We start from the raw sequence: 26,369 nt of genomic DNA, 5'->3' as shown, positions 1-26,369 counted from the left end.
TTCTTGGTGACCTATATTCTTCCTCTTCTATGCCACGAAAACCCCTTACAAGTCATCTTACTACTATTCCCTTTTCCCTGTATTTTGGAGAGAAGCGTGGCTCCATTCTCTGGCTCTCAAATCTAGGGAAGTAATCTGCCTAATTCACTAGTCCAGGCAGAAGTACCTTTTGCTGCTCTCCATCAATTTCTTATGTGCCAGCATGATAACAGGAGAACTGTATTCATCACTGTTGTCAGATTGAACAGGATACAATTGCTTCGTGGAAAAACACAATTTAAAATATTCTTTTTTGCCGTCTTTAATTTCTTGTTGCAGTAGGGGGCTGCTTGCTTTATTCTTTAAGCCAGTGCTGAGTTCATTTTAGCTCTTTTTGGCGTGTAAAAAGACCCCAAAAGAGTATATTTTTCCCGCATCTCTACTTGCTCCCTACCTCCCCACCTTGGGACTATATTACATTTAGTCTGCAGAACTGCTGAGGTGACTGACCAAATCTTTATTCTGTCTAGGGCCTCAGCACTGGAGCTGCATCTGCTTTCACTTTGTGCTAATAAGCAGCGTTGCTGGTACTCAATAACCACTTGTTTTATATTCCTTTACTAATCCTACCTTTATTTTTTCAAGGAAGAGTATACCGGCAATTCCTGAGTCTGTAATCAAGGGTTAGTAAAGAAAAAGTCGCCATCAATAATTTTGCAGTAAATACCTGAAGGTCTTAAAATATTACATGGAGAAGTAGGCAAAAATATACATAAATTGTTGTGAACAGAGGTTGGGAAGAAGAGGGGCAGAATTGCTGATTTGGTTAGGTATGTGAGTGGTTGTCTGTGTGTGTTTTATTTCACACTTTTTTTTTTAACATTGTGCTACTATTTATTCTTACATTGACAATGTAAACAGCAAAGACACAACAGGTACTAAAAGTAGCATTCACGTCACTGCATACTCCTAGGCAACAGTATGAACTTAATTTTTCTCTGCATTTTGTAAGAAAAGAAAAAAAAAAAAGAGCTGAAGCCTCATCCTCACAAAGAGCTACCGAACTCACAAATCTAAGTTGCAAAAGACCCATTCTGTGTTCACAGGAAGACAACTGTTCTCTACTATTTTATCCTACATTAAAACATGCAGTGAAATAGCATGAAGAATAGAATCTAGACTCCAGGACCCACAATATTATTTATTGTACCAGTACCTACAGGTCAGTCTTTCCAAAACGCAGTCTGTTCTCTCAGCCACCCAAATCCTTAATTCCTGGGGAACTGTTGCCCTTATTATAGAGATAAATAAGGAACCTGTGACTTACGTGAGGTCACATCACAGGCTAGTGGTCCAGCATTGGTCAGTATACTGTCTTTTTTGTTGTTCTTCTGCCTCATAATGGATAGCTGAAAATATCTCTCTTCTACTTGGTCTCCTCACCTAAGTTTCCAAGTACATTCTGTGAGCCAGCAGATTAATGCATCAAACAGGAGCCCTAACCCTAATGAACGTGAGGGTAGAGATGGGAGAAGACAGGAGGTTATTGCAGAGACTGTAACTTTGCAGAGACAGCAAGAGGCCTCCACCTAAAATGAAGGCATTAGTGTTAGCTCTTCAGTCACAGTCAGAAGCTGATGCTGATTGATAGAAAAAAAAATACTTTGCTTCAAACAGGCATTTGTTTAATTTAATACCAAGTTACCTGTAAAAGCAGAAAGGCAGGTTTAGAATTCATGTAAATATAAATATATCATAGATAAGAAACTAATACTAACTACAGGGCAGCAATTAATTTTTCACACATGCTCATGTGAATGCCCATGGGAGAACAGAACAGCAAAGGAATGAACTTGGTAAGTTAAAATGTAGATTTATTTTCTGCAAGTTGTATAATGTTTCGTTTAGCTAAGTTTACTGTGATCATTGGGAGCAAAGTTTATACAAGGGCTGGCATATATGTTCACGTATATGAGCATATACTATGCTTCAATTTTAGACAGAAATATTGTACTTCTTATGGATGGTGTAATGAAATATATTTAGAACCAGAGCAGCTGTTGATTGCATGTTAAAATGGTAGTTCACATCTATTTTAATTTTTGATACAACTCCATTGATGGATAAATCATGTTAGACAATTTCGACTGTCAGCATAACTTACATTTCAATGAGTCATTGGGAATTATCCTCAAGAGCTAATTGATTTTGCTTTTATTGTGACAACGTGCTTGAGATGCATATTTAAAGAACTACTGTGAGAAGGACTATGTGATTTTATTCCTTTCAGAAAATATGTGGTGACGTGTGCTTTAGACAGTAGTGCAGCACAATTACTGATTAGAACAAATTAATTCATAATCTCAAAAAAGAGGCGAAAGGTTACAAATCAAAAATATGCTGAATTTGGTGGAAGAATCAAGCTGGAGAAAAGATCAGTTTTACTTTTAACACAATTCATTCCACACTATATGAGGTAAATGATTTTCATTATGCCAAGCACTGGAGCAGAATAAAGCCTTGAGAATACTTGTGGCAATCCTGTATTTGGGTAAAAGCTGAATGAGATTAGATTTTCAGTCAGACTAATGCTCCAAAGTATAGGTACTTACAATTTGGATAACTTCATCTTTTTTTCTTTTTTGAAAATGTAGCCCTGCAGCAGATCTTTGAAGTGTAAACTCTGAGACATAGCAGTATTAAAATAATCATGGATCTGGAGGAAGTAGCACGAAAATGTCCAGCACTGCTTAATCAGAAATAGAAATTCGTTTGAACTTTCTGTGATCTATTGAATATTAAAACATTTCATATTTCAAATAAAAAAAGAAGCCTTGAGCATAGTTCTGATCCTAGCTGATGACATTCTGATGTAAAACTTGAATGTTAGCATTAAGGATGAAAGTTTCTACTCAGTTGCAGGAAACTTTCTTATACCTTATATTTTCTATGTATTGCTCTTAGTTGAAAAATAACTATTCTGTGCTGAAGTCCACAGAACAATGGGATTTTTGTGTTAAAAAATAAAAACCAACAGTTGACAACTTTGGCCAAACAGAAGTATTTTATTCTGAAATTCCTTGGGAATTCATCATGAAATTTGTGTTTTGGGGCTTCTGTTATAGCCTGTACCTCCAAGTTGGGTGATATCTCTGAAGATACATATTCTACGCAAATGCCATGTTGTAGCATCTCTTTTACAAAGAAGGAAAACTCCTGTTGGAGATATTTTGTAGCTGTGGGAATGATTGGCTCATGATGCAGATTCTCAGGAAGTTCTGGGTTCTTTATTTGCAATTCTATAAATTGTCTTAGGAGTTTCTGCACCCGATCACATTTTGCTCTTATACTTAACATCCTCAAATCTTTCCAAAGAATATATTTTAGTCAAAGTAACTGAGTAAAATGGTTTGGGTCATTAAGGATCTGTGATGATCAAAAGGGTTTTTTTGGACATAATTTTCAGACTCTGAAGCACAGAGAACAATAAGAGCATGAGTCATTGAAAGAGTGTTTTGTAACAGCAATGAGTGAAAAAAAACATTTTCAAACCAGCTATATAAATTAATTGTTACTGTGTAGGAACTCTTTGTAAGGAAAGAAGCAAATTAGCATTATTCCTGGGCAAATGTCAAAACTGGAAGTCACTGTGTCTCAACTGACTTTTTTCCTAGAATTAAAACCGCAAGTCAAATGATACATCATTTATATTTGTATAATAAATATATATTTGTATAATATTTGTATATTTGTATAAATTCTCCCTGAATTAGGACTTCAGGATTTTCCTCTGTGAATGTGAATTGCCTAGCAAAAATTGTATTGCTGCCTCACTTCCTTCCATTGCCATCTGTGTGTGGGTGTCTTTGGGGGGCAGTATGGCAATAATTAGAAGAAGTGTTTCACAAGGAAAATATCAAATTTCCTAGACATGTTGAAGTGAAAATTTGAAAAAAATACAGAACTGGTTTAAGCAATAGAGTGATCAAGACTTTGACAAAACCTTTTTGTTTTTCCACATTATTTTCAAACTGCCGATCTAAAAATAAGAACATAAAACTGTTTACTGCAGCAGAGATAATCTCAGGCAGCTGTTACTGTGCTGTGAAGGTTATCAAAGTGCAATTTGCAGGCAGTTACTGGTATGTACATGAAGGAGAGCAACACTTGAATAGGAGTGATACGTAATTTTGGAAGCACTAAGATACTAGAAGCTGCAGGGTGTGATGACAATGCTAGAGAAAGTTAAGAAAGTGCCTCTGGATAATCCACTTTGAGGATTTTTTTTTTTTTTTCCAGCTTGGCTTTCTTTTCAAGACATTATAATTGTAAAAGCTGCACTCATCTAAAACAAGATAAATAGTATTTCCAACTAGATGTAATGTGTATTTGTATGACTTCTTAAAAAACAAAAATGAAAACATCTATTTTTATCTAAAGCAGGTATACCCTAAGGTTTGGAGTTATATTTACTGAGAGTTCAAAACTGTAAATCACATAATTAGATGATTTTACAGCTGAGTGCATGGACACCTAGTATTGTGAAGAATAGCCATAAAATTTGGGGGAGATTTATTTATGGTGACTGTTCCTATCTACGTACATTGCATGAAATAATGTTGGCTCTCCTGCTCTGGCTGTTCAAACAATGCTGCTCCGCAACAGTTTAGCACTTGGAACTAGTGTGTCAGCATTCCCCTGGAATACTTACCGTATAGTCTCAGTGTAAACTTACTCTATTTACTTGCATACTTCCTTCTCCAGAGGAAGAAAGACATGCAGATGACCTAATTAATGCCTTCGTTTAGAAATTTCAGCCAGTGCTGAATTTCTAAACAGAAGCTCCGTTTCAATAATTGCATACAAATATAAAGGATAAAGAAGAAAACTGCCTTGGTACTGCTTTCCTCTGAGGAGCCCTCCAATATTCACAATACATCTTTCTTCTGTTACTTGGAAACTTGCTTACTGATTAAGAAAGAAGGCTTAGGAGTTGAACAGTACAATTTTGTGATGTCATCCTAGCAGTTAGCTCCAAAAAATTGTGCTTAGCAATCTAGCTACTTTCTGTACCAAGTTCTCTCCAGGGTACAGTGAAACATCTAGTGGACTTAAAATTAGACTTGAGGCAACAGAGATGTTGCCCTTTTACACATTATTTCAGGAACTGGAGGACAAACTTAGGATGGCAGTCACATATTGAGTTCCTGCTCTGCATCTGAATGCTTTTCTTGAGGGAGGCTGTTTTAAAATTTCTGTTCTGGTGCATGCTACAGCAGGATGCTCTCCAGCACTCCTACTGATGCTGTTCTACTTTGCTTAACCAACATTCACTGGAACAGAGAGGGAACTTTAGGTATTTAACTTTCCACATGACTGTATTACCCTGCATGGTAGCAAATCATACTTATTTTCTCCTTTTATCTGCAGAAATATATAGCTCAAAAGGGTTACAGCTCCAATAAAAACAATTAAGAGAAGCCCCCTAATGGCTGGTGTGGAGAGACCTAAATTCAAATCCTGGAACTGCCTGTGTCTGAGCAGAGATTTGGACGAAGGTTGTCTTACGCTTTGGGAAATATCATAATCAACAGGCAATTTCTCATTCTTTGTTTAAAGAAGTTACGAGATCACTGACAGAGACAGAGAAAATTGGGGTCCAAGCGCCCTGCTCAAGAAGGGTCACTGCTCGCCCCAACTATTCTGTGATTCTGTGAATTCTTGGCAATTTTGTGAATGTAGATCTCTCTGTTAGTAGTACCCAAATGTATTTGTGTTTGTAGGTAAGAGAGGAACTGGATGAGGGGAGAAGAGTGATGGGTCATGATAATGAGGAGAACTTAAACCTAGTTAGCTCCTAATCTTATTTTATTATTATTTTATTTTTTTTGGATTGATAGAAAATCAAGTAGGTCTTCCTGGCTCCTTGCTGATCTGAGACTTTAGAAGATTTGTTTGGAGTATGCAAACAGTAGAAGTGTATGAATTGAAAAGTGAGAATTTTTTTTTCTATTTGGTGAGGCATAAATGAGATTTCTTCACGGCAGCCTTATGGCATTCAGAATTCTAATTATATTTCCTAATTTTGTTTTCACAAATACTTTTTAAATAGAAGAAGCTGTAAAGTTTCCTTGCCAGGGGAATGTACAAAAAAGTGTTTTCTCTATCCATGTCACCTGAACACTGAAATTTCATGGTAACAAATAAGATCCCCGGCTGCTCATCATTTTGAAGAAAAAACATAAAAATCTCTGTACAATAGAAATGTTATGCTGGGTTTTCAGAGTACATACTTTTTATAAACAGCATCACTCTTGTCTTGCAAATGTTGAGCATGAAGTAGTGTTCACCAGCAAGATGTTCTCTAGTGCTTAAAATAATAGCCTTGTGATTACAGAGGTCCCATCTGTGGAGACTGGTATACTGCTGATTATGCACAGCTAGTGTCATCTGTAAAACAGTCACTTTTAGATATTGAAGTAAGTAGAGGATGTCTTTTGAGAGTCTTCAGCGGTAAATGTTGCTGGAATGAAGTAGCGGTTCCTTTCCACTGGAGAGGGATATCCAGACTGGCATTGTTTGGATAATGAGTGGGCACAGATTCATGATTAATTACCCTTCTAGTGTCAATTGACCTGGATTTCTGTTTTAAAGCCTGATTGTGAGACATAGTGTGGTTGCAGAATTTACATTACTGGAATTTTGTGGTCAGTACAATGGGTGAGTTCATATAAGTATGGGAGTTAGGAGAGATTTTTCACATTCTATATTAACTTTTTCACAATATGAAAAGAGGTGAGTTTTCCTCTCTGAAGAAGAGGTTTGGTAACTTATCAATATCAAGCGATACAGTTCTTCACAGGGTTATGCTAGCTAGAACAGGTATAGATCATTTTTGCAGTTCTAGACTTGAGTATTTTTGAGGATTGCTTAGCGCTTAGAGTGAAAGGGTCTGACCCAAAGATGATTCATTTAGGTTTTTTATTTCTTCAAATTCCTGTATTTGTCTTCACTGCCAAAAAAAAAAAAAAAGAGAGAACTTATTATAGCCTATTATATTGTTTTAAAACTAGAAAGCTTTAATTATTTTTGTTTTTGAGCAGTTTCATTAAATTATTTCATATTCCCTGTATAGCTAGGAGTATTTTTAAATAGAGAATTTTAAACCTGCAACTGGCTATAAGCTTCCTGGAGGTCTGTGGGAACTTAAGCCAATATTCTGGGCCATCTCCAGTTGTAAAAAGAAAAGCTTTATGCATGTATTTCCATGACTAATTAAAAAAACCCAAGTGACAGAATTAAATGTGTGAAGTTTGAGATGCAAATTCCAGTCATTGAACTGCACTTTGATCAATGATGTCTTTCTTTTAAAAGTCAACCCATTTCAATAGTAAAGGTAAGTAGGTTAAATATGTAAATTCAGTCAGCGATGTATTCAAATTAGCACAAATTCAGCTCTGTTGTCACTCACGGTACACAGTGCTTCCAGATGAGGTCTATAAATTTATCTTCCATTAGTCCAAAGGAAAACAGAGAGGAAACAGAAAAAACATTAAATAAAAATTCAAGGTGAAAAACTTTTAAATTAATATGAAAAAATTCCAAAGCTGGCCACATACAATCTCTTTGTGCCATTTCCCTTATCTCCCCTTTTAACCTTCTAAACGTTTTTTACCAGCTTACTTCTGAAAAATAGAACTGGGCAATCAAGGAACCTCTTGGTTCATTTTCTGTTAGACTTAAGTAAAATGCAGTTTAGCACTGACTGGAGCCATAATTTAAGGGGAAATAATTAGTTTTTCCTTCAAGTACTACTGCAATCCCAGCCTCAAAGAGGAGTCCCCATACCTTTCCTCTCACAGTACTGTCGAGTCTCTAATGAAGATCTTCTTTTTGCTTAGCTATGAGAGTCATAGGAAAAAGGAATCTGAATAATCCAGTAACCTGGAGAAATGTATTCAGATCCCTAAACCTATAAAAAGTGTTGGCGGTGATATTATAGCCGTTGCTTTTTTCCCCAAAGCCTCTCTGCCCTGAAATATGTATGGTACTGGATTTCCTTCAGATGTATGCATGCACAATGCATGCACAAACTGTACTAAGAAAAAGAAAAAAATAGTAAAATCCATGCTCATATAATCGAATGATGAGATGGTATGCTGTGGTATGTGACTGTGAAAACTTCAGGGAGAATGTAAATCTTCATGTCCCAATTGGTGATGAATGCCCTTTCAGGCTGGGTCAGACTCGGTTGGAGAGCAGTCGTTTTCTCAGTGGCCGAGCATCAGAAACTAGTAGTGCTGAGAAACCGAATAGGCCCCAGGCCTTTACAATCTACCTCCTCATCTGATCCAGTTTCAGTATTGCCAGTATCTAAATCAGTGGTGAGAAATGTAATGGCACATATTTTCTCAGACACTCGAAATCAAGGTTGTTGATGTGCATAATAATTAAACTTAAGTTCCTGATGTATTACTCTGAACTAGTGTGACAAACTAATGGTGTTGAAGGTAGAAGTCAAAGCAACACAACTCCCTCCTCCCCCAAGGAAAAGAAAGAAACAAGGGAAACCTCATCTAATAACTGTCATGTTGTCTTAAATTTAGAAACTGCTACTTTAACGTTTCTTAAGTTATTGCTACCGTTTAGTTGTTCTGCACAGCATTCTCCACCTAAAATGGGGTTGTGATGAAACTCTAAAGGCGACTGGGGGCCTCTGAGTGACATGTTGCTGCCTTTGAGCAGCCAGTGCCCTCTGCCGCCTGTCCTGGCTTGGGACAGGCACTGCTGTGGCTGTTTCGCCCTTGAGCGTTCGGACGGCAGATGCCCTGATGAGGGTAATCTAACTGTGGCTCTGTGGGTGGTGAAACCCTCCAGGTCCAAGATCCAGGCAGTAGCTCTCTTGGTATCAAGGACTCAGGAGGGCTGCTGAGGTCCCTGTTGTTCTCCTCATCTGTAAAATATTCTGGAGTCTAGTGAAAAAATGAATAGGAACTAGATATCAGTAGTAAAAGAATATTTTTATAAGGCTGAGCCTATCTCCCTGTGAAATGCGAGATCGTTCTAGCTCAGTTAAGCTGCTGAGTGATCTCCCAGTTTGTAATTCTGATTAACAACATATATTTTCTTACAGCTTGAATCTTTTTCAGCTAAGTATGTTTTGAATTCTAAAAATTATATAGCATTTTGAATTTTGATTTTGATTTTCTTTTGCATAACTACTATGTTGGGAGTTTTTTGTCAGGTCAAGGATAACATGGCTCATTGCATGTTTGCATAGCAAGAAATGGATTTATAATTCCCATTAAATTTGCTATAGTTCAAAATCAACACCTTTTTAAAATGTATTCTGCAGAGATTTATTTAAAATAAGGGTTTTGTGCTTGAAAGCGACCCTTGACATTGCCCTGGCCTTTATGGTTGTAATATGAAAATTATCATTGCAGAGTTCAGAGAGCCCACTTTCCTCAAGTAATTTTTCTTAAGACTCAGTGACAGCTTCAGCAACTGCTATTTTCAGGCCCCTTCGCATTTAAAAGTAATTTTACAAAGAACATGGTTGAGAGTCTTGAGTTTGTGTATGAATTTAAATGTATTTTTTGCTGCTTTAGTTAAAAAATTAGAAAGTCTGTCACAATTGAGGACTTGGGTAAGATCTTGTGAATTTTATCTCCTTCATCTGGACAGGTGTTGGCACTTAAAAAATCCCACTGTTAGTTCAAAGAGCTCTGTCTAAAAAACTTACATGTTTTCTGCTTGTGCTAGCTTGAATTTGTTATTACAAATGATCACTTAGTCTTGTTCAGCTGTATTTGATCTAAAAATTGACATAACAAGTGCAGGATTTTTTGAGATTTAAAAATTCAATTGGCAATTTAACTTCAGTCTTCTTCACCTTACAAATTTAATGCCCAGCTTGCCTTTTAGTTGCTTTAGAAGTGAGGCAGGGAGACTTGGAGAACTTAGTTTGAGCATCTCCTTTGAAAATGTTGTTACAAGGTTTTTGTAGTCATACATTACCAGTAACTGTCACCTTAAACAGTAGAGAAAAAGTGAATATACTTTTGACAGTGCAAAAATTTTCTCTTTTTTTAGGTTGCAGCTTTAATTCAATCAAGCGTAGCACTTACAATTTTACGTTTACTTCGGACTCTTTTACTTTCTGTTCAAAATGAATAATCATAATTCCTCCTACATAACTGGTTTTACTTCTAGTTAAAAAGCTAGTTGTTTAAGATAATTACAAATTATAAGAAGGGGACATTTTAAATAGCTGAATTTTAAAAACTCTTCATTGTCTATGTGGGACAACATCAGCAGACATTCCAGTTATTTTTCTTGAAGCTTGGTAAACGTGCTCCTGGTAAAGTTGTTTTCCTTTTTGGAAGAGATGAATACTAAGCTGTTGGCTTCCATATCATTTATGTCATCCTACTAGCTTGTCTTTTTAATAGTTTGTTGGCAATTAGAGAGATTCAGGATTGATAGTTAAAGGTGTTTCATCATATAACTATTAATTCATTCTTAAAAATAATGAAGTCCTAGTTTTTGATCATGATTCCTGTATATGTGAAGTATAGTCTATGAAAACAGCATATGAAAAATTACGTAAATTTGCTAGTCACCATATTTTCAAAACTAGCCACTCAAAGGAAATACTATTTGTCTTGAAAAGCATCCAGTTGTTTTGTTGCCTCATTCTTTTCATGTTCATGTAAGTAAATAAGAAATTATAATAGTGGTCTCACTTTTCGAAATACTTCTGCATGAGTAATAAAGTTCAGAAAAGGGCGGATTGAATTAAAATTGTTTTGTTGATTAGATGTTAAAAGTAACAACCAAAGAACACACAATAAACTATTAAAATTAACACTTCTATTATTCTTTTCAGGACTAGAGTTGTCCACAAGATCTCCCAAAGCAATAAGAAGTGATAAAGTCCTCATTTGTGATATGACAAATTATTTGCTACTTTACTTTACTTGAATACCCATCACACTAGAAGTAGGTTCTATATGTTGATGTTTATTGGCTTGAGCTTCTGTCACTTACGTCATGCAGCTCAAGTTGCTGGAGTATATTAATGTGATAGCTGGCTTAAACAGTGCTGTTGAGGCATTCAAGTACCATGGGAATGGCTTCAGTCTAAAATGTGAATAGAACGGTGACAGTCTTTCAGAAAAAAAAATGATACAACTGTCAAGAAATCTGTTTTTCCCACTATTATTTATGATAAGCCAGAAGACAGTGTTACATATGGAGGTAAAATCTCCGATGCGTAGATATTGTTTGCAAATGTGATGCCAGGAGTTTAGGACTGAGATATATGGTGTGTTACTGTAAGAAAGTTTTTGGAAGAAGTGGGATGGAAAGAAGTATTTGAAGATGAGTTAAAAAGATGAATTTCTGAGAGCAGAAAGTTTCTCTCCATGTGGTGCCTGCGAGGTTTGAAGGAACTCAAAACTAAAATTCAATATTCAAAATCTCGTATTGTTATTTTAATTACCTTTTTCCTATAACCTCTGAGGTTTTATGGCAATATTTAGGGTTGACGAACTTTGCTCGTCAGCTGATGAAAAAAATATACTTAGACTTGGAACTGTCTCACTGAAGTCACTGTCTATGAAATTTCATCCTTCAGTGTCAGCCTCATTAACATTAAAAGTACAAGTAAAGACAGGAGGTATGTTTATAGAAATACACAAAAAATAGAAATTTAGTGTAAATGCTATGAGAAATGGGGCCACTGGAGTTTAACATCTATCAAAATGCAGATATATAACAAGGTAATAAAAATATTTTCTCGGGGGATGGTTGTAAAATCATCGATTTTCTTTGCTATGAAATCAATACAGAAATGCATACGCACAAGAAAAGTTACATTATAATCATGTAGGCTTTGTAATATACAAGGTAAACTTATTCACTAACAGTAATAATATAGAAGCAGCAAAGTGATTTTAGTCAGAATGAAGAGAGTAAGAAAAAATAGATTTTCTTTGTTCTCTGCAATGCTTTTCTAATGCGTCATATTCATATGCCCAAAAAAGATCAAAGGAAATTAGGAATTGGAAGTACAAGAAGAAATCAGAATCTGGGTAGTGACAGGGAAAATCTCTCCCATGTTCTAGTATTTTGTATTACTGTCCGTTCATGAGATTTTATTATTTTGATTTGTCTAATACTTGTATAAATTTTTATTATCTTTCTGACTTTTTAAACTTAAGCCTGTAAAAGAATTATGTTCTTAGATCTGCTAAGAAATAAATGAACAACTTAAATACTAATTTTATGAGGAAGTATTATGTGACATGTCTTTCCATTGTATTGTTTGTCTGAAATGAAGTCATGATGCATCATGACCATCATGAAGCAGAAAATGCACCTAGCCCCCCTAGTATGTTAATACATTTACCTCTTAGGCCAATGCTGTTATTTAAAGCTTTTTAAATCATAAATGTGTTTGTCCTTTTGTCTGCAGAACTGCTTCGTAATTTATTTTGTAATTCAGCATGTTCACAGTGGGTGAAGTTCATTTGGATAGTTTACTTTCTGAAAAATGAGATTGACTACAACTTGGCTGGGCACATAGAGTTCAAAGTGTAATAAGAAGTTCATAGCCAAGAGCCAGCCAGAGGGGTTTTAGGAACTGGGAAGTAGGGGTGGAAGCCTGCTGAGGGAGAAAGACAGCAGGAAATCTGGCGTCAGAGGTCTTAAGACCTCTTGAAATAACATGGAACTTAAAATCAGGGCAGGAAATTAAATAGAAGGAAATGCCCAGGCAGCAAATGAAGGGATGCAAAGGAAGAACAGAGACTGCAATGGTAAGAAAAGGGCTTTAGCATCAGGAGAAAAACAAATCCTTTACAGGGCTTAGACATGGGGCAGACTTTGAAACCTTGGTAGTACATGACGTAAATAAATGAATACGTTTTTACTGATGGCCAATGGAGAGAATCAAAAGTCATACAGCAGAAGTAATAGTTAAAGGTAGGAAAATCAAAAGGCAAGTCTGACAAACTGGAGCTCCTAGAAGCAGCTCATAATGACATGTATTAGTCCAAGAACAATTTTAAGCAGAAATGGCCTGCAGATAGCATCATCATGTTTGTTGCATTTTCCTTCTCTAGGCTTCATTTACAAAGTAATTTGGCAGGTGGGGAGAACTTATTGTTAACTTAATATAGTGTATATTTGTTTTTCTATGTAAATTTTGCAATAATTCAATTTCTGAAATGCAGGCTATTATCATAGCCTTAATGTGCTTCTATTAGGTTTTATGAGTCTTGGCCTAAAGAAAGAAGTGAGTAGTATGTTTCTTTTGCCTAAATGGTGGAGAAACTGTAAAAATAAAGTGATGTAATTGATTCTAGACAAATTGAGAAAAAAATGTATATTTTTTTAATGTGGAAGAACAATATTAATTGGATTAGAGAACTGATGAATAAGAAGGGAAAAATTGCTAAATTAAAATACCTGTTGTTTTGTTCCTAGGTTCAGACATTGTTCAGTGGTTAACGAAGAACTTATCTATAGAAGACCCAGGTAATTTTTTTTTTTTTTTTAGTGTCTGAAAATTCTGATTTGTCTTTTTAAATGGTCAGATCTTACTTTGTCTTCTTTTGCTGTGGTGGCGGCCAGGCAGCATTTGGCCTGTATGACTGCAGTAGCAAAGCAGACAGCATCAAACCTCGGAAGCCTTTGCTAAGAATCTAATGATTTTGGTTGTCCGTTTTACTGGAGTGTATACCAGTGAGCAAGTTAATATCCAAGAATAAAAGAGATTCTGCTTTAATTAGTAGAAAATTAGCTTAAGTTCTGTTCCATGAGGAATTTACTCAGTGTCATACTAAATAGTTTGTTAAACACGTACTGTTTTCTTTCTTCTTTAAAGCATGACCAGAGATACTCATTTTAACTTTGTCTGTTTCAGACTTTTTGGAATGGAATTTCTGTTCCTTTGGGATTTTTTAATTTCTAAAAAAAGGGTTTTTTCTTCACATAAGAAAGAAAGTGTGACCATTGTGAAATTCCAGCAAAAAAATAAAATGATTTACCAAGAGCTATGTTAAAGATTGTGCATTGGACAATATGGAACTATTTTAAGTACATAATTCATTATTTGGAAGTAGCCAGTTTCCAAGTTACCTGAATTGTTACAACAAAGCTATCACTAACTGCTTCCAGTTTTTTACTTTACACACAGTGTCATATGTTTGCTTTCTAAAGATAAAATGAGGATCCATTGAGACATGAGAGTGATATTATACTTCACAGTTGTCAGGTACAAAATACTCACCTATCTATTTTTATTAGAGTTTGAAAGATTGCCATTCTATATTTATCTGATATGAAAGCTTAACCCTGTGTTTGTCAAACCAGAACTGCAGTAATGGGGTAGGTTGTCATTCAGATTATCTGATTCTTGAGAAAATTTGGAATAGAGGAACGCTTGAACTAAATGGAAAACATGGTTCCCTGTAATGATATGCAATTAAAATCAAACACACAGACTACTAATCTATGTAACCAGAACACCACGATATTTTAATTTGAGCTGTTTTATATCCTCTCAGGTGGCATGGGTGGAAAAAACTATCCACAATGACAAAAATATCTTGATGTGTGTCCATACTGGTCCAAGGATTGGACAGTCCAAAGTCTGTTATCTGGTGCTCACTGGATGCAAATCTGAAAAATTCCGACCACCCTGCACGCAGCCTTTAGGATAGCACTCAGAGCTGTCAGATAGCAATGAACCTGATGGAGGGCAAACTATTCATATGACAAAACTTCTGAGAATATTCTATTTTGTAAAATATTTTTAAGTTTTTGACTTTTCATCCAGTTCTAGATAAAAGCAAGATAGAATTTCCTGCGGAAAAATTCAGAACTTCATGAGCTGTTGTCACCATAATTTGGGTTTCCAGTATCTTCTGTCTACCTTTCACCAATGTGTCAGGGTTTTACTATGGCGGTTTTTTGAAACTTGACCTCAGGGTCCTGTTAGAAAACTCTTGTGAAACTATACAACTTGATGATGCAGAAATACATATGTTTATGTTTGCACTGAAAGTTAGCATCTCCATGTGGTTCTGATGTCAGCAACGTACGTGTAAGAGTGATATAACATAGAACTTGGTTCACCTATTTTAGGAGATTATTCCACCATGTCCAGAAAAATGTAGGGACTGTTTCTATACCGTTCATCTGCAGGTGTTATTCTAGGACCAAGAAGTACTCAAATTAGCAAAGGTTGCAAATTGTGATCTAAGGGGAAATAGATGCTAAATTGAACTTGCCCTTTAGTAAATGAAAGAACTAGTAAGAAGGAAGTGGTACTAGAGTACATTAGACAACATTATTCTTTTGGAGTGCAATTTTTTTGTTTGTTGTGCGTAGAGAGTACAACTCCTATACCCTTTAAGTTAGAAAGAATGCTGCTTTGTGGATAGTGGGAGAATAAAAAGCAGGAGAAAGCCTTGCAGTAACATTTGCTTTCATTATGTTAGTAAGTGTGAAGTTATTATTCCAGCTATTGCTGGAAACAGCATTTTGAAGTAAAAAACAGATAAGAGTGTAAACTGACCGTAAAAAAAATTGCTACATATTTTTTTTTTCATTAATGGGAAAACATTTTCTGTGGAAGATTTGAAAGATTTCAACTTGCTACAGTGAATCTCCATTAAGAAAATAAATTAGAGATAATAGGTGGATTCTGCTAAATTACATGAGATTTGAAATTATTTCAGAGCAGAGTAGAGCCTGTGCCCGGAATAACTGTGCTCAATTTATAGTTGCTGTTATATTTTTTACTTTTCGATCTGTACTTAAAAAAAATGTTTGTTTTTCGGTCTACAACTCTTCTGCAAAATTTTAAGGAATAAAAATTATCTAAGTTATTTTTAATGTGGAAATCTAGTTCATTAATAAAAATAAGCATAACCTCAACCCAAACTGAAGCAATTAACTGAGTTTACAGAGTTGTATGGGCTTATGGTTTGGCACTTGGACATTTGTTTGCTGAACTGACATTACGGGGTAAGTGCTGACTCTTCACTGATGGTGCCAATTATGCTTAATGTAGAAGGTCTACTGGCACTGTGTTTTTCTTTTTTAAAGTGATAACTAGTGTTGTGAAGGGTAACAGATTGACAACAATAGAGACTGAAGTCCTTTTAACTGTTACAAAAAAGAAAAAAAAAGCACACAAAGAGGAAGATGAGCTGATTTTAAGCTGTCCGCTCAAATTTCCAAGAGACTAGTTATGTGCTTGGTTCTTGCACTGACTCCTTTGAGGTCTTTAGCAAGCCACTTGATTTCTCTGTTCCTTAGCATCCCGACATGCTAAAGGTGAATAATGCTATTGCCTCTTTAAGGGGAGAAATCAGTGACAATTTTCTTTTTAGTGAAGAATGAACAAGTATCTTCCTAGGGATATGCTTACACAGCATTCCTAGGCACGTTTACAAAACATGCTTTTCATCCTTAACTTTGCCCACGAAGAATTTCTTTCTCTGTTGTTCAGAAAGAGCCCTTAAGAAGAGATAATATGTAAGCCATCATCACCTTTCTCCTTTACTTTTACTTTAGTTCAGAGTGTAGTATATTTAATTTACTAATATCTGTAAAGCCTTTTGAAATTATTTGACTGAAGACTTTGCTATTGGATGGTTACCCTAGCAGAGCCATAGGGCTGCAGCCAGCGCCAGAAGGCACAGCTGTGCATTCAGAGTGCCTAATATACCAGGAATTACACTCAGAGTGTTACGACTCCGAGGCCTAAACTCTCTACTACAGTTCAGAAAACTCAGTCTAGGTAGTAGCAAAAAATTACCCTTTTATGGGAAGAAAGCCACTAAATAGTAGAAACGTACAGATATGAGCTGAGATTAATTCAGCTGAAAACGCTGTTGTGCTTCCTCTAAACTCTGCCTTTTCTTGGATGGATATATGTATATATATGACTAAGTCAGACATTCTAAGTTGCAAAACAAGACTATTCCTTGAAGTAGGCAGTGGTTTTTCAACCTCATTTCTTTCCATTAGTTTTCTTTTCACTTGACCAATGTAGCCAACATGTAATTAGATGCCCAGTAGCAGCTATGTAGACTGTGGTCACTGATCCGGTGCAGTAAAAAGGGAGAATTCATTAGCACAACTTCTGTCTGTGTTTCTCCCATTTTTCCCTCCTCCATTTTCAAATAAAATCTCTCTCCAGCAGCTGCTGTATTAATAGTGACCTTGATGATACACTGTGCTTACTGAAGTTGCACAAAAAGTTAGAGGAAAAATATTCAGGTTTTTTCGTCTCGATTTTATGGAAGTGCATTGTTAAAATTTGGTTAGTTCTAGGCTGTTTCTGCCCCTTTACCCATGCAGACGCAGTAAAGTAGCAGCAAAGTGCAGGAGCCAGACTATGCATTCTGAACCATAACATTTGGGAGAAAAATCAGGCAGCTGCAGGCTGATAGCAGGTAAAGTGGAGGTCCTTATTCCACACTTAGTTAAAGGAAAAAATTAGCCTCTTATGAAAAGGAGGAAACAAAGGAACACAAAGGTCATGCTTATGTTTGTAGTCTTTGCGTTAATGAAAACTTGCTGAAATAAAGCAAGACTAGAATGCATCCCACATATCAGCTTAACTGAAAAAAACTTGATAAATGTAGTTTACACTGGCTGCACATGCACCAGGAGCCTCCTATTAGGAACCCAGATACTCTACGAGACTTGCTTTTTTCGTATGTCTAATTGAAATTTGGCCACATTTTGTTCAATGAAACGGAAACTGAGATTAGTCAAACCTGATGAACCTTGGCCTATAACCATAACCATTCTTCTACTGGGTGGATTTGATCTGAGCTTGTAAGGTCCTGTAACATTTAAATGAAATAACGACTTTAATCTGAGATGTACAGAAAGAAAGTAAAACTCGTATACTTTTGGGGAATAGAAAATGTCTAAATTTACAGATACTCCTTTAGTACCAACGGTATTGGTGTTATGATACTCAAACAAAATAAAAATGTAGGGTTAGTTTTCCTGTAGGTGTGGGTAGCATGGGTAGCATTTATCTGTGTGTGTAATCAATGTGCTTCTAGCCATTGCTGTGGATTGAGGGCTGAAATGGTAAGTGCTCCCATGCGGAGGTTATTTTATTTGCCCAAAACATGGTGGACTTTAGATTATGAAAGGATTAGGTTATGATTTTGTTCACCCTTTGGAAAGGGTAAACAAAGGTGATTTGTCTGTAACTTAATTGTAACAGGATGAATCAGATATAATGGATTCTGTTCCTTCTTCCATGTCTTTCCACTGACATTTAAATTTTTTCCAGCTTGGCGTAGTTTGTCATACTGTGTAGACTATACGTGTTACAAGTGTCTCCTCAGAGTACCCAGCACAGCAGGAGTGGCCTGGTTTGTGCTTCTCCTCTTCCTATGTGTTGGTATTGTTTGAGTAGCCTCGTTACCTTGTATTGGCCCTGGAAGCTGATTAAAATGTCCATAGGATGGCTGGTTTATTTTCTCGCTTACAGATAGGTGGTCAGCTACATCAGTGCTCATCTCCAATTTCTTTGCAAGGAACAGTCATTTCTTCTGATAATATGATATGTTTTAGTTTATTAAGGTGGCTGCTGGTTAAAAGTGAACAGATTTTTAGAATCAAAATGAAGAAATGGACTTTGTGACTGATAGAGGTGTGTAGAGTTCATGTTGTCATAAATATCAGGCACATGGATCAAGCTGTCACAACCTGTTCCATCAAACTAAGTGTCTCTAAATAAAATCCCTCCTCCCTTGTTACCCTAAGGTGACGTAATTTTACAAGACACTCTGTAAAATAGTCAATGTTTTTTCATCCTAGCAATCAATACAGTGTATTTGTAGACAAAATGATTTATGTATTGTACAATCTCTTAAATGCTGAATATCCCTTTAGGAACCACTTAATGGTATTAAGTATTAATGGTTGAATTATATCTACATTATAAAAGAATGTCCATATTGGAGTAATAGATAAAGATTGCAAGTATGGAATTGGACTCTAGCATAATTTGATGCTAAATAACAATAACGACAAAATGATATTACTCCTACCAGTACAATAAAATGTGTTCTGTAAAGTTATTTCTGTAACTAACCCATGTCTTCTAATCTATAGCATACCAATGCAAAATAGATTCATTTTGGTTCTAATTAGGAAAATCTTGCAATTCTTCAAATCATTTTAAATTATAATTTGAACGTAGCTTATAAATGTTCATATGCATTTGCTAAATAAAGCAGAACTCTATTCACGTTTGCTTACTTTTAGTTAAAAAGAAAACTTCAACTGAGTTCTTTAATTTCGTTCTTCCTAATCCTACTCGTATTCTATGGTGATAGCATGAGTTATCTTTTTTAATAAGAAGTGTTCAAACCTTTAGTATTAAAGGCTCCAAATTCTACGAGAATTGTTTTCAGTGATAAGAGTAATACCTTCACAGGACACCCATTCCTTCTGCCTCTGTTTTAGTCAGTAAAGGCGAAATTCAAACCCCACAGGAGTTTCAAGGTTTTGTTATTAACTGTAAAAGAGCCTACTTAGCTAGATTCCTTTTAAAACAGGATTCGGTGTAACCTGTTCTTTAAACTGTATCTCACGCTAAAATCTAAAGGCTAATTTAGACAAAATGGCTGATACCTGATCAGTGTTTTAAAAATTGAAGCAAATAAACCAATGAACAACATTTTCTTTGGAACTCAGTAGACAGTAAGGACATTATGAAAGACTAAATGTTGTTCAGTTGTTTGCTTTTTAATTAACACCCAGCACAACCAAAAATTATGTCCTGTAATAAACAATGTGTGAAAAAGGACTTCATTCAGCATGATTTATTTCTTACTAAAGACAACTTTCACTGAAGTCTCTGATGAGCTTTGTTGAGAGAAGAGTAAGAAAGAAGTAGTGAACAGAATATAGAGTACTGATTAGCAAACTAAGTCTAAAGAAGCCTACTCAAACAAGCACTCAAGTTCGTGCTAAAACTGCTACCCAGATCCAGATTATAGAAGCTGAAAAATCAGTAAGCATTAAATTCAACTGATGATTACACTGAAAAGAACTTCAGAGGCTCTGTTGTACCAATAGGAAGTATATATTTCACCGTTTCTGTTACACAACAAATTAGACTGTAAGAAGTCTAAATTAAATGTTTGAAAGCTTTACCCAGCAAGTTACCTCCCAAGTACACAGCTTTGTCATAAAGATATATATTAGATGAACTAATCAATTTGGGTTAGCCCAAAACTATTTGGGTTAGCCCAAAAGCTTTGCAAAGTTTAGAAGACTTTATCAGTTTTTGCAGTCAGCTAATAGATCAGGCCATTTTTTAATTTAGCTTGCACTGATAACGTACCTAATGAAACTGGTGTTGCTAAACTGGATTGCCTCTTTTTATTTTGTTATACCAATATCTGTTTTCCTTGATGTCATCACTCAGAAGCAAGGAATAAGGTGACCTCTACCTCCAAGGAGAGTAAGACAAATATATCACTATCCAATATTAACTTCCTACTGATGTATCAGATTTTCAGAACAACTGGCTTTGGATAACAAATCCTACTGACTTGAAAGTCCTATCTGTCTGCTATCTTGTCTGCTTACCTTGTAACTCTCCGTGCCAGTAGCTGCAGCATCTTGCTTACCCAGCATAGTCAGAGACTATTATGCTACTGTCACTGTTAATAAAATGTATATTTATTGAATTAACTTAGGTAAGGAGAAAAGTACAACTGAAGCATCATATATAACGTGTATCCTTTTAGGGAAAACTCTGACACTCTGATAATTTTTAAAAATAAAGCTGAAAAATTCATTATATAAATTAAATTGCTAATGAAAGATTTAGTCTCGTTTTTACTAAAGCTGCTAAGAATTTTTGTACTTTTCCTCTTTGTCCGTTTCTTCTGAAACTTTGGTATTGTACCAAGTTTTGGAGGCTTAAGAGGAAGAACATTGAGTAATTCTGATTTAATACCAGCATATTTAATTAAAAGCAGCTAAATAATTGTCTAGAGACTTCATTAGCTTTCTGCTCCCTTGTTTCCCAGAGAACTATGTTATATAGTAATGGAAGGCAGGAGTAGGTGGAAGGGAGATTATAAATCTGGACAATTTAATTGAATAAAAGCAGTTGAGCTCCTATTCATCTTGCCAACAGCTGCTTCAGCTATTTATAGTTAAGTAAACAAAAATGTTTTGATATTTATGTCTTGTCTGTAGAATTTGATGACTGAAATATTAATGTAAGGCCTTTTCTTGTTTTTGTTACTAACTGTCCTTAAGATGGTTTTCAGTTTTCACATAGCACATACAGAGAAATACTGCAGTCCACACATTAACAGAGGGGCATGCTGAGGTTTCAAGACTAAGTGAACTGCTAGGTGCTCTAGTGTACCAGGTACCATTGTTTGCCGTTTCACCTTGGACAGATGAATACTTGAGTCTCTGTATTTTTCAGTTTTCCCTTCCCTCTCTCTTTTCTTCTCTTCCAATTTTTTTCTCCATCATTTATTCCTCAGTTTTATTCTGCAGAGAATCTTTTGGTTCTGGTCTACTTATGGCTGGTTGTTGGATCTAAGTGTAACGGTTCTATCATGTGCAGAAGAGGTAAGAAACCTGTTTGGCAGCGCGAGAAAAAGCTACCAGCTTATTCCCAAGCTAGAGTGTACCTGAGCAATATGATATGAATCAGTTCCTCCTTTCTTCATTCACATATTCTCACGCTTATATTTCTCCTTTCCTCCGATTTCACTGATTGCATTGGCTCACCTACTATAATTTTACAGATAGGAAAACAGACAAACTGAAGCTAAAAAATCAGCAGGAGTTTCACTGTTTGTGTGGAAGGCTGGGTGACAAGGGCCATGTCCACCGTGGTTTTGTAGTTGCAAGACCTTATTCTGCCTGGGACTTGGTAGGCTTGGGTCTACAAAACAGAAAATAACCAATGACACCAGAATCTGATTAAGTTTGGTGGACCTCAAATTAATTAAATTCTAAATTAATTACATTAGTTAATATCAAATAAACAAAAAGATCCTATTTATTGCAGATTAGGCATGCAGAAATTATAAACAGTAATTTATAATTGCTTTTGGAAATTTCTTTCTTAATTGCTGTCTACCTAAAGGTAACACATGCATTAGATACACTGGAAAGCTTAGCCTTTTTTTATAGCTTTTAAGCTTATTAGGAAGCTTAAGAAGAACTGTAAATATGAAATTTTTATATATTGAAATTGTGGAATTAATAACATCTTCAAATGTAGTCACTACCAGTACAAAAACACAGCAAAAATCTATTAAACAGCTGCAGTATCCGAGTAACCTTGGGTTTAAAAAAGTTTAAGTTTTTTGATTAAGGTCTTTCAGAGAAATAATAAATGATTGACTTCATTTAACGTAAATGAAAGCTGCTATTTCTTGAGATGGCTTTATATATTTGTCATCTAACTTGAGGTTATTTTCAAGCAGACTGGTTTGAAAAAATTAGGGATGGGGATTTACAGTTTCACAGTTAAACCTGACATGAATTTTTAGTAATAGTGGCTGCCACCATAACAGCATAATAAAGTTAAACACACAGGCATCTATTTAAAGAGTTTCAACTGTAAAATTCCAAGGGTTTAAAGTTCCCGTTAATGAACTTTGTGAAATATATGCCCTGAGCTACCTGAAGCAGATGAAAACTTACTCTTACAAAAAATAGATCAAAGGTAATTCACAATACCTTTTACCATACTAATGATGAGTGGCTGAGAATAAAGTAGAAGTGAAAGGTCTATTTATGTTCCTACACGGTACATTTAGAAGAGATTCTACCATGCTGAAATTATCTCCATGAAGACCAATTAGCAGATAAATATATTGTAAGTTCAGTTCTAATATTAAAAGATATTCCCCACACCGAAAGCGTTTGCACATACTAGTGGTTGCAAATAGTACGAAATTTTTAAAAAATGAGCAAGCCAAAAATCTTCTGAACAGCAAGCAAAAACATAGCTATTAATGCAAATTAATTTCTGTGCAAGGCACAAGCCAAAACACTAGAAATTAAATGAATTGTGTACAACAAAGTCAATAAGAACATAAGATAGGCAGTACTGCAGTCAGACCATCTGGACCTGTGAGCTGTTTCCGACAGCGATCAGTCACAAACACTTCAGAAGTGGCTCAGACAGCAGAGCCAGGGTAGTAGCAATGCCTCGGCACACCTTCCCTGCTGTTGCCCCCCTGAAGCTTAGGGAGCTCCCTGACCTGGAGTGGTACCTACAGCTTTTTGTTTAGTAGTTCTCGAATGACCTTTCTTCCATTGCTTTTGCAACGCCCAGTGACAACACCCAGTACAACACCCAGTGACACACAGTTTAATCAGGTATTGCAGGTGCATTTTTTATTTGTTTTGAAGTGTCTGCCTGATAATTTCATTGATTAACTCCAAGTTCTTGAATTATGGGAAGTAATAAGTTATTATTCCGTATTGTATCACTCTCTCCTTGCCAGTCGTGATTTTATATACCGATATAGCTGTCCTCCATCATCCACCTTCTGATTTGCAGCATCACTTGTTGTAAGGAAGCCTTCCTATGTCTTTTATCATCCTTATTTCCCTTCTTGCTGCCTTTTCCAGCGTTAATATATATAGTGTGAGATGAAATCACCAGAACTCTACTCAGAATTAATGATGTGGGTGTGGTATGCCGTATAATAATATCATCTTCTGATTTGTTTTCTATTTCTTTGCTAATAATTTATTTTGTTCTGTTTGAAGTTTGAGCAGACATTTTCACAGGATCATCTACAGTGGCTCTTTGCTGAGCAGCAGCAGCTAATGACACATTAATAACAGCAGCATGCTCCTTACTGAGCATGTAAACTTGGAGAGGGAATGTTCATATTTGAATTGCTTAGCATTTATCAACATTCAGCTCCATTCACAGTTGTATTGTCCAGTCAGTTCGTTTTGTGAGATCCTTCTACATATCTTCACAACTCTTCATTTTTTAATTACCTCAGTAAGGTTGTACTGTTAGTAAATTTTGTTGTATCGTCAGCCACATTTTTCTGTAGATATTTTAGGAGGATATTGAACAGTGCAGGATCTACCAAATATAGCTAGAGAACTGCAGTGACTACCTCCCTCCTATGTGATGACTGATCATCTATGCCTAACCGTTGTTCCTTTCTTCCTACCTATTGCTTGTTCCATGACTTTCTATCCCAGGTCAACTTAGTTCCTTTAAAACCTTTGGGGGAATCATGCCAAGAGCCCTTTGGAAATCCAAGTTAATATGTCAACCAGATCATTTTCATGATCTTTCATGTTCATTAACTCCACAAAGTAACAGCTGTAGAGTTGAGAGAAATTGCATCCACCAATAAAAGCTGTTCTGAGTCATTCTTGTTCTGTGACATTTATCTATATTTTTACTCATTCTACCTTTTATTTTTGTTCTATCTCTATATTTTTACTCATTCTACCTTTTATTTTTGTTCTATCATGTTGTCTGTATGGATGTCATTCTTATTCATCTTGTTTTCTCAGATTTTTTTTCCAGAGGTCTTTTAAAAACTTGTAGTCACATTTGACACCTTTGTTTTCCTTTAGTGCTTAGGCTCATATAAGTGATAAGTTTCATACTACTGCTGACGGTTCAGCAATTTAATATTTGACTTCTCTTAAAACACAGAATAACCATTATGTTTACCCAGCTATGTACTGTTGTTCATTTTATCAATTTACTTTTTTTTGCTGTTGTTGTCAGCAGCGGTATCTCTTCCTTCTTCATTTAGATTCTGCCACTAGAGAAGAAATATTTCACTCACTGAGACATTTTTTTTTTTTTTGGAGGAAAGAAAGCCCTTATGGAATGGCTTTCTTGAAGCTATTTTTGCTGGTTAATGTCTGTTGAAAAGCTAACAGTTTTTCCATATTTTTAATAGTAAAGAGTTTATCTTGCTGAACTCTCAATTCTCTGCAATTATCTAGGTAAATCTCCTACAGCAAGGAACACTGAGCACTGGGAGGGGAGTTATTCAGCAACAGGAATATGTGAATCAGATTGTAAAAATGACATAAAATGGAATCTTGCAGCGTATTTAAAGTTTACTCTGTCATCCTTCGTTTTAATGTGGACAGTTAAATGTATTTTACTCTGTTTACTCTCTAAAAGTGATTCTGTTTCAACAACTGCTCTGGTTTTTTATATATACTCATCACAGATAATGGTATATAATTGGGAATGACATACCTGTGTTGTTTTTTGGAAAGTTACCTCCACAGCATTCTTCCAATTGAAAGAAATACATTATTTTCATCTTTTTATACTCAACAGTTTGCCAGAGTTATGAAAATCGTTATAACAAAGATTATATTCTTCTTTACTGCATATAGTGCAGTGAAAGAGGCAGTTGTTGTTCTAGCTGCTGCTGTATGTTCTTTGTAATTGTATTATCTAAACTGCCTGGTCACAAGTGGGTGTTCTGTGATTATGATAGCAATGTATGACAATGATACAAAATTAATGGCTGATGTAGTAGCAATTGATATCAAAACAGACTCAGAGACTAAAAAAGTGTCATGATTCATCTTAACTAGCAGTACTCATAGCGTGATTTTATTGCTAGCTATTGCTTGCCCTCATCCAACTTAAAAAACTCCACGTTAGCTGACATCCCCATGATTCAACAATATTATCTTTTGTGTTTCTTTCAGGAACAAATATGTTTTGCTTTGGAAAAGTCTGTGCCCACTCTTGCCATTACACTGTATTGCTGGCCACAAATCTAAGCAGCGCATAGACCACAGTGCTTATTCACATGTCCTCGATCTGCCAAGGCTTGAACATGGTCTTTCCCCCACCCCATGCCAACACATACCTAGCTGTGTTAGTACCTATTTGTCATATATTTGATGCGCATTGCTGTAACTATTTCCATGCCTGTGATTTTCACACACAGCTGATTGAGAGGGGAACTGGAGATGTGGCCACTGGTGCCTGGCCATGAATGTCCCCGAGAAAGGGAGAAGCTGTGACATGGTGCTGCAGCCAAGGAAGTTTTCCGTTGTTCAGGACTCCATGTCTGAAGGGACCGTGGAGTAAAATATTTTTCTTGGCTGACACCTGCTAGCACAGCTTCTAGGGTGTCATGGACCATGAAGAATGTATTGCATGGCTCCACGCCATATGTTTGTGGTGAAATGACACGATCACATGTCTACAGACCCTCCCCCTGGGGGAGAAGAAAGTTGGGAGAGCTGGTGTCCTAACAGAAAGTGACAAGCAATATGTAACTGAATCTGATACAAGAGTGTAAGAGTTCTGCAACTGAGTAGAAGTGGTC

General features: G+C 35.9%; 1 protein-coding gene across 9 annotated transcripts in view; it reads left to right on the top strand.

The window, feature by feature from the left end:
- RGS7 (regulator of G protein signaling 7) overlaps window positions 1–26,369 on the top strand; it is a 284,031-nt gene that overhangs the window by 176,996 nt on the left and 80,666 nt on the right. For all 9 annotated transcript variants that reach the window (XM_068939272.1, XM_068939273.1, XM_068939271.1 and 6 more), the window contains one exon: window positions 13,474–13,524. In XM_068939272.1, the coding sequence (XP_068795373.1) occupies window positions 13,474–13,524 (51 nt within the window). The remainder of the gene's footprint in view (window positions 1–13,473; window positions 13,525–26,369) is intronic.

Source organism: Struthio camelus, chromosome 3 (genome assembly GCF_040807025.1).
Source record: "Struthio camelus isolate bStrCam1 chromosome 3, bStrCam1.hap1, whole genome shotgun sequence".
NCBI lineage: Eukaryota > Metazoa > Chordata > Aves > Struthioniformes > Struthionidae > Struthio > Struthio camelus.
This window is presented reverse-complemented; position numbering and strand designations above follow the sequence as displayed.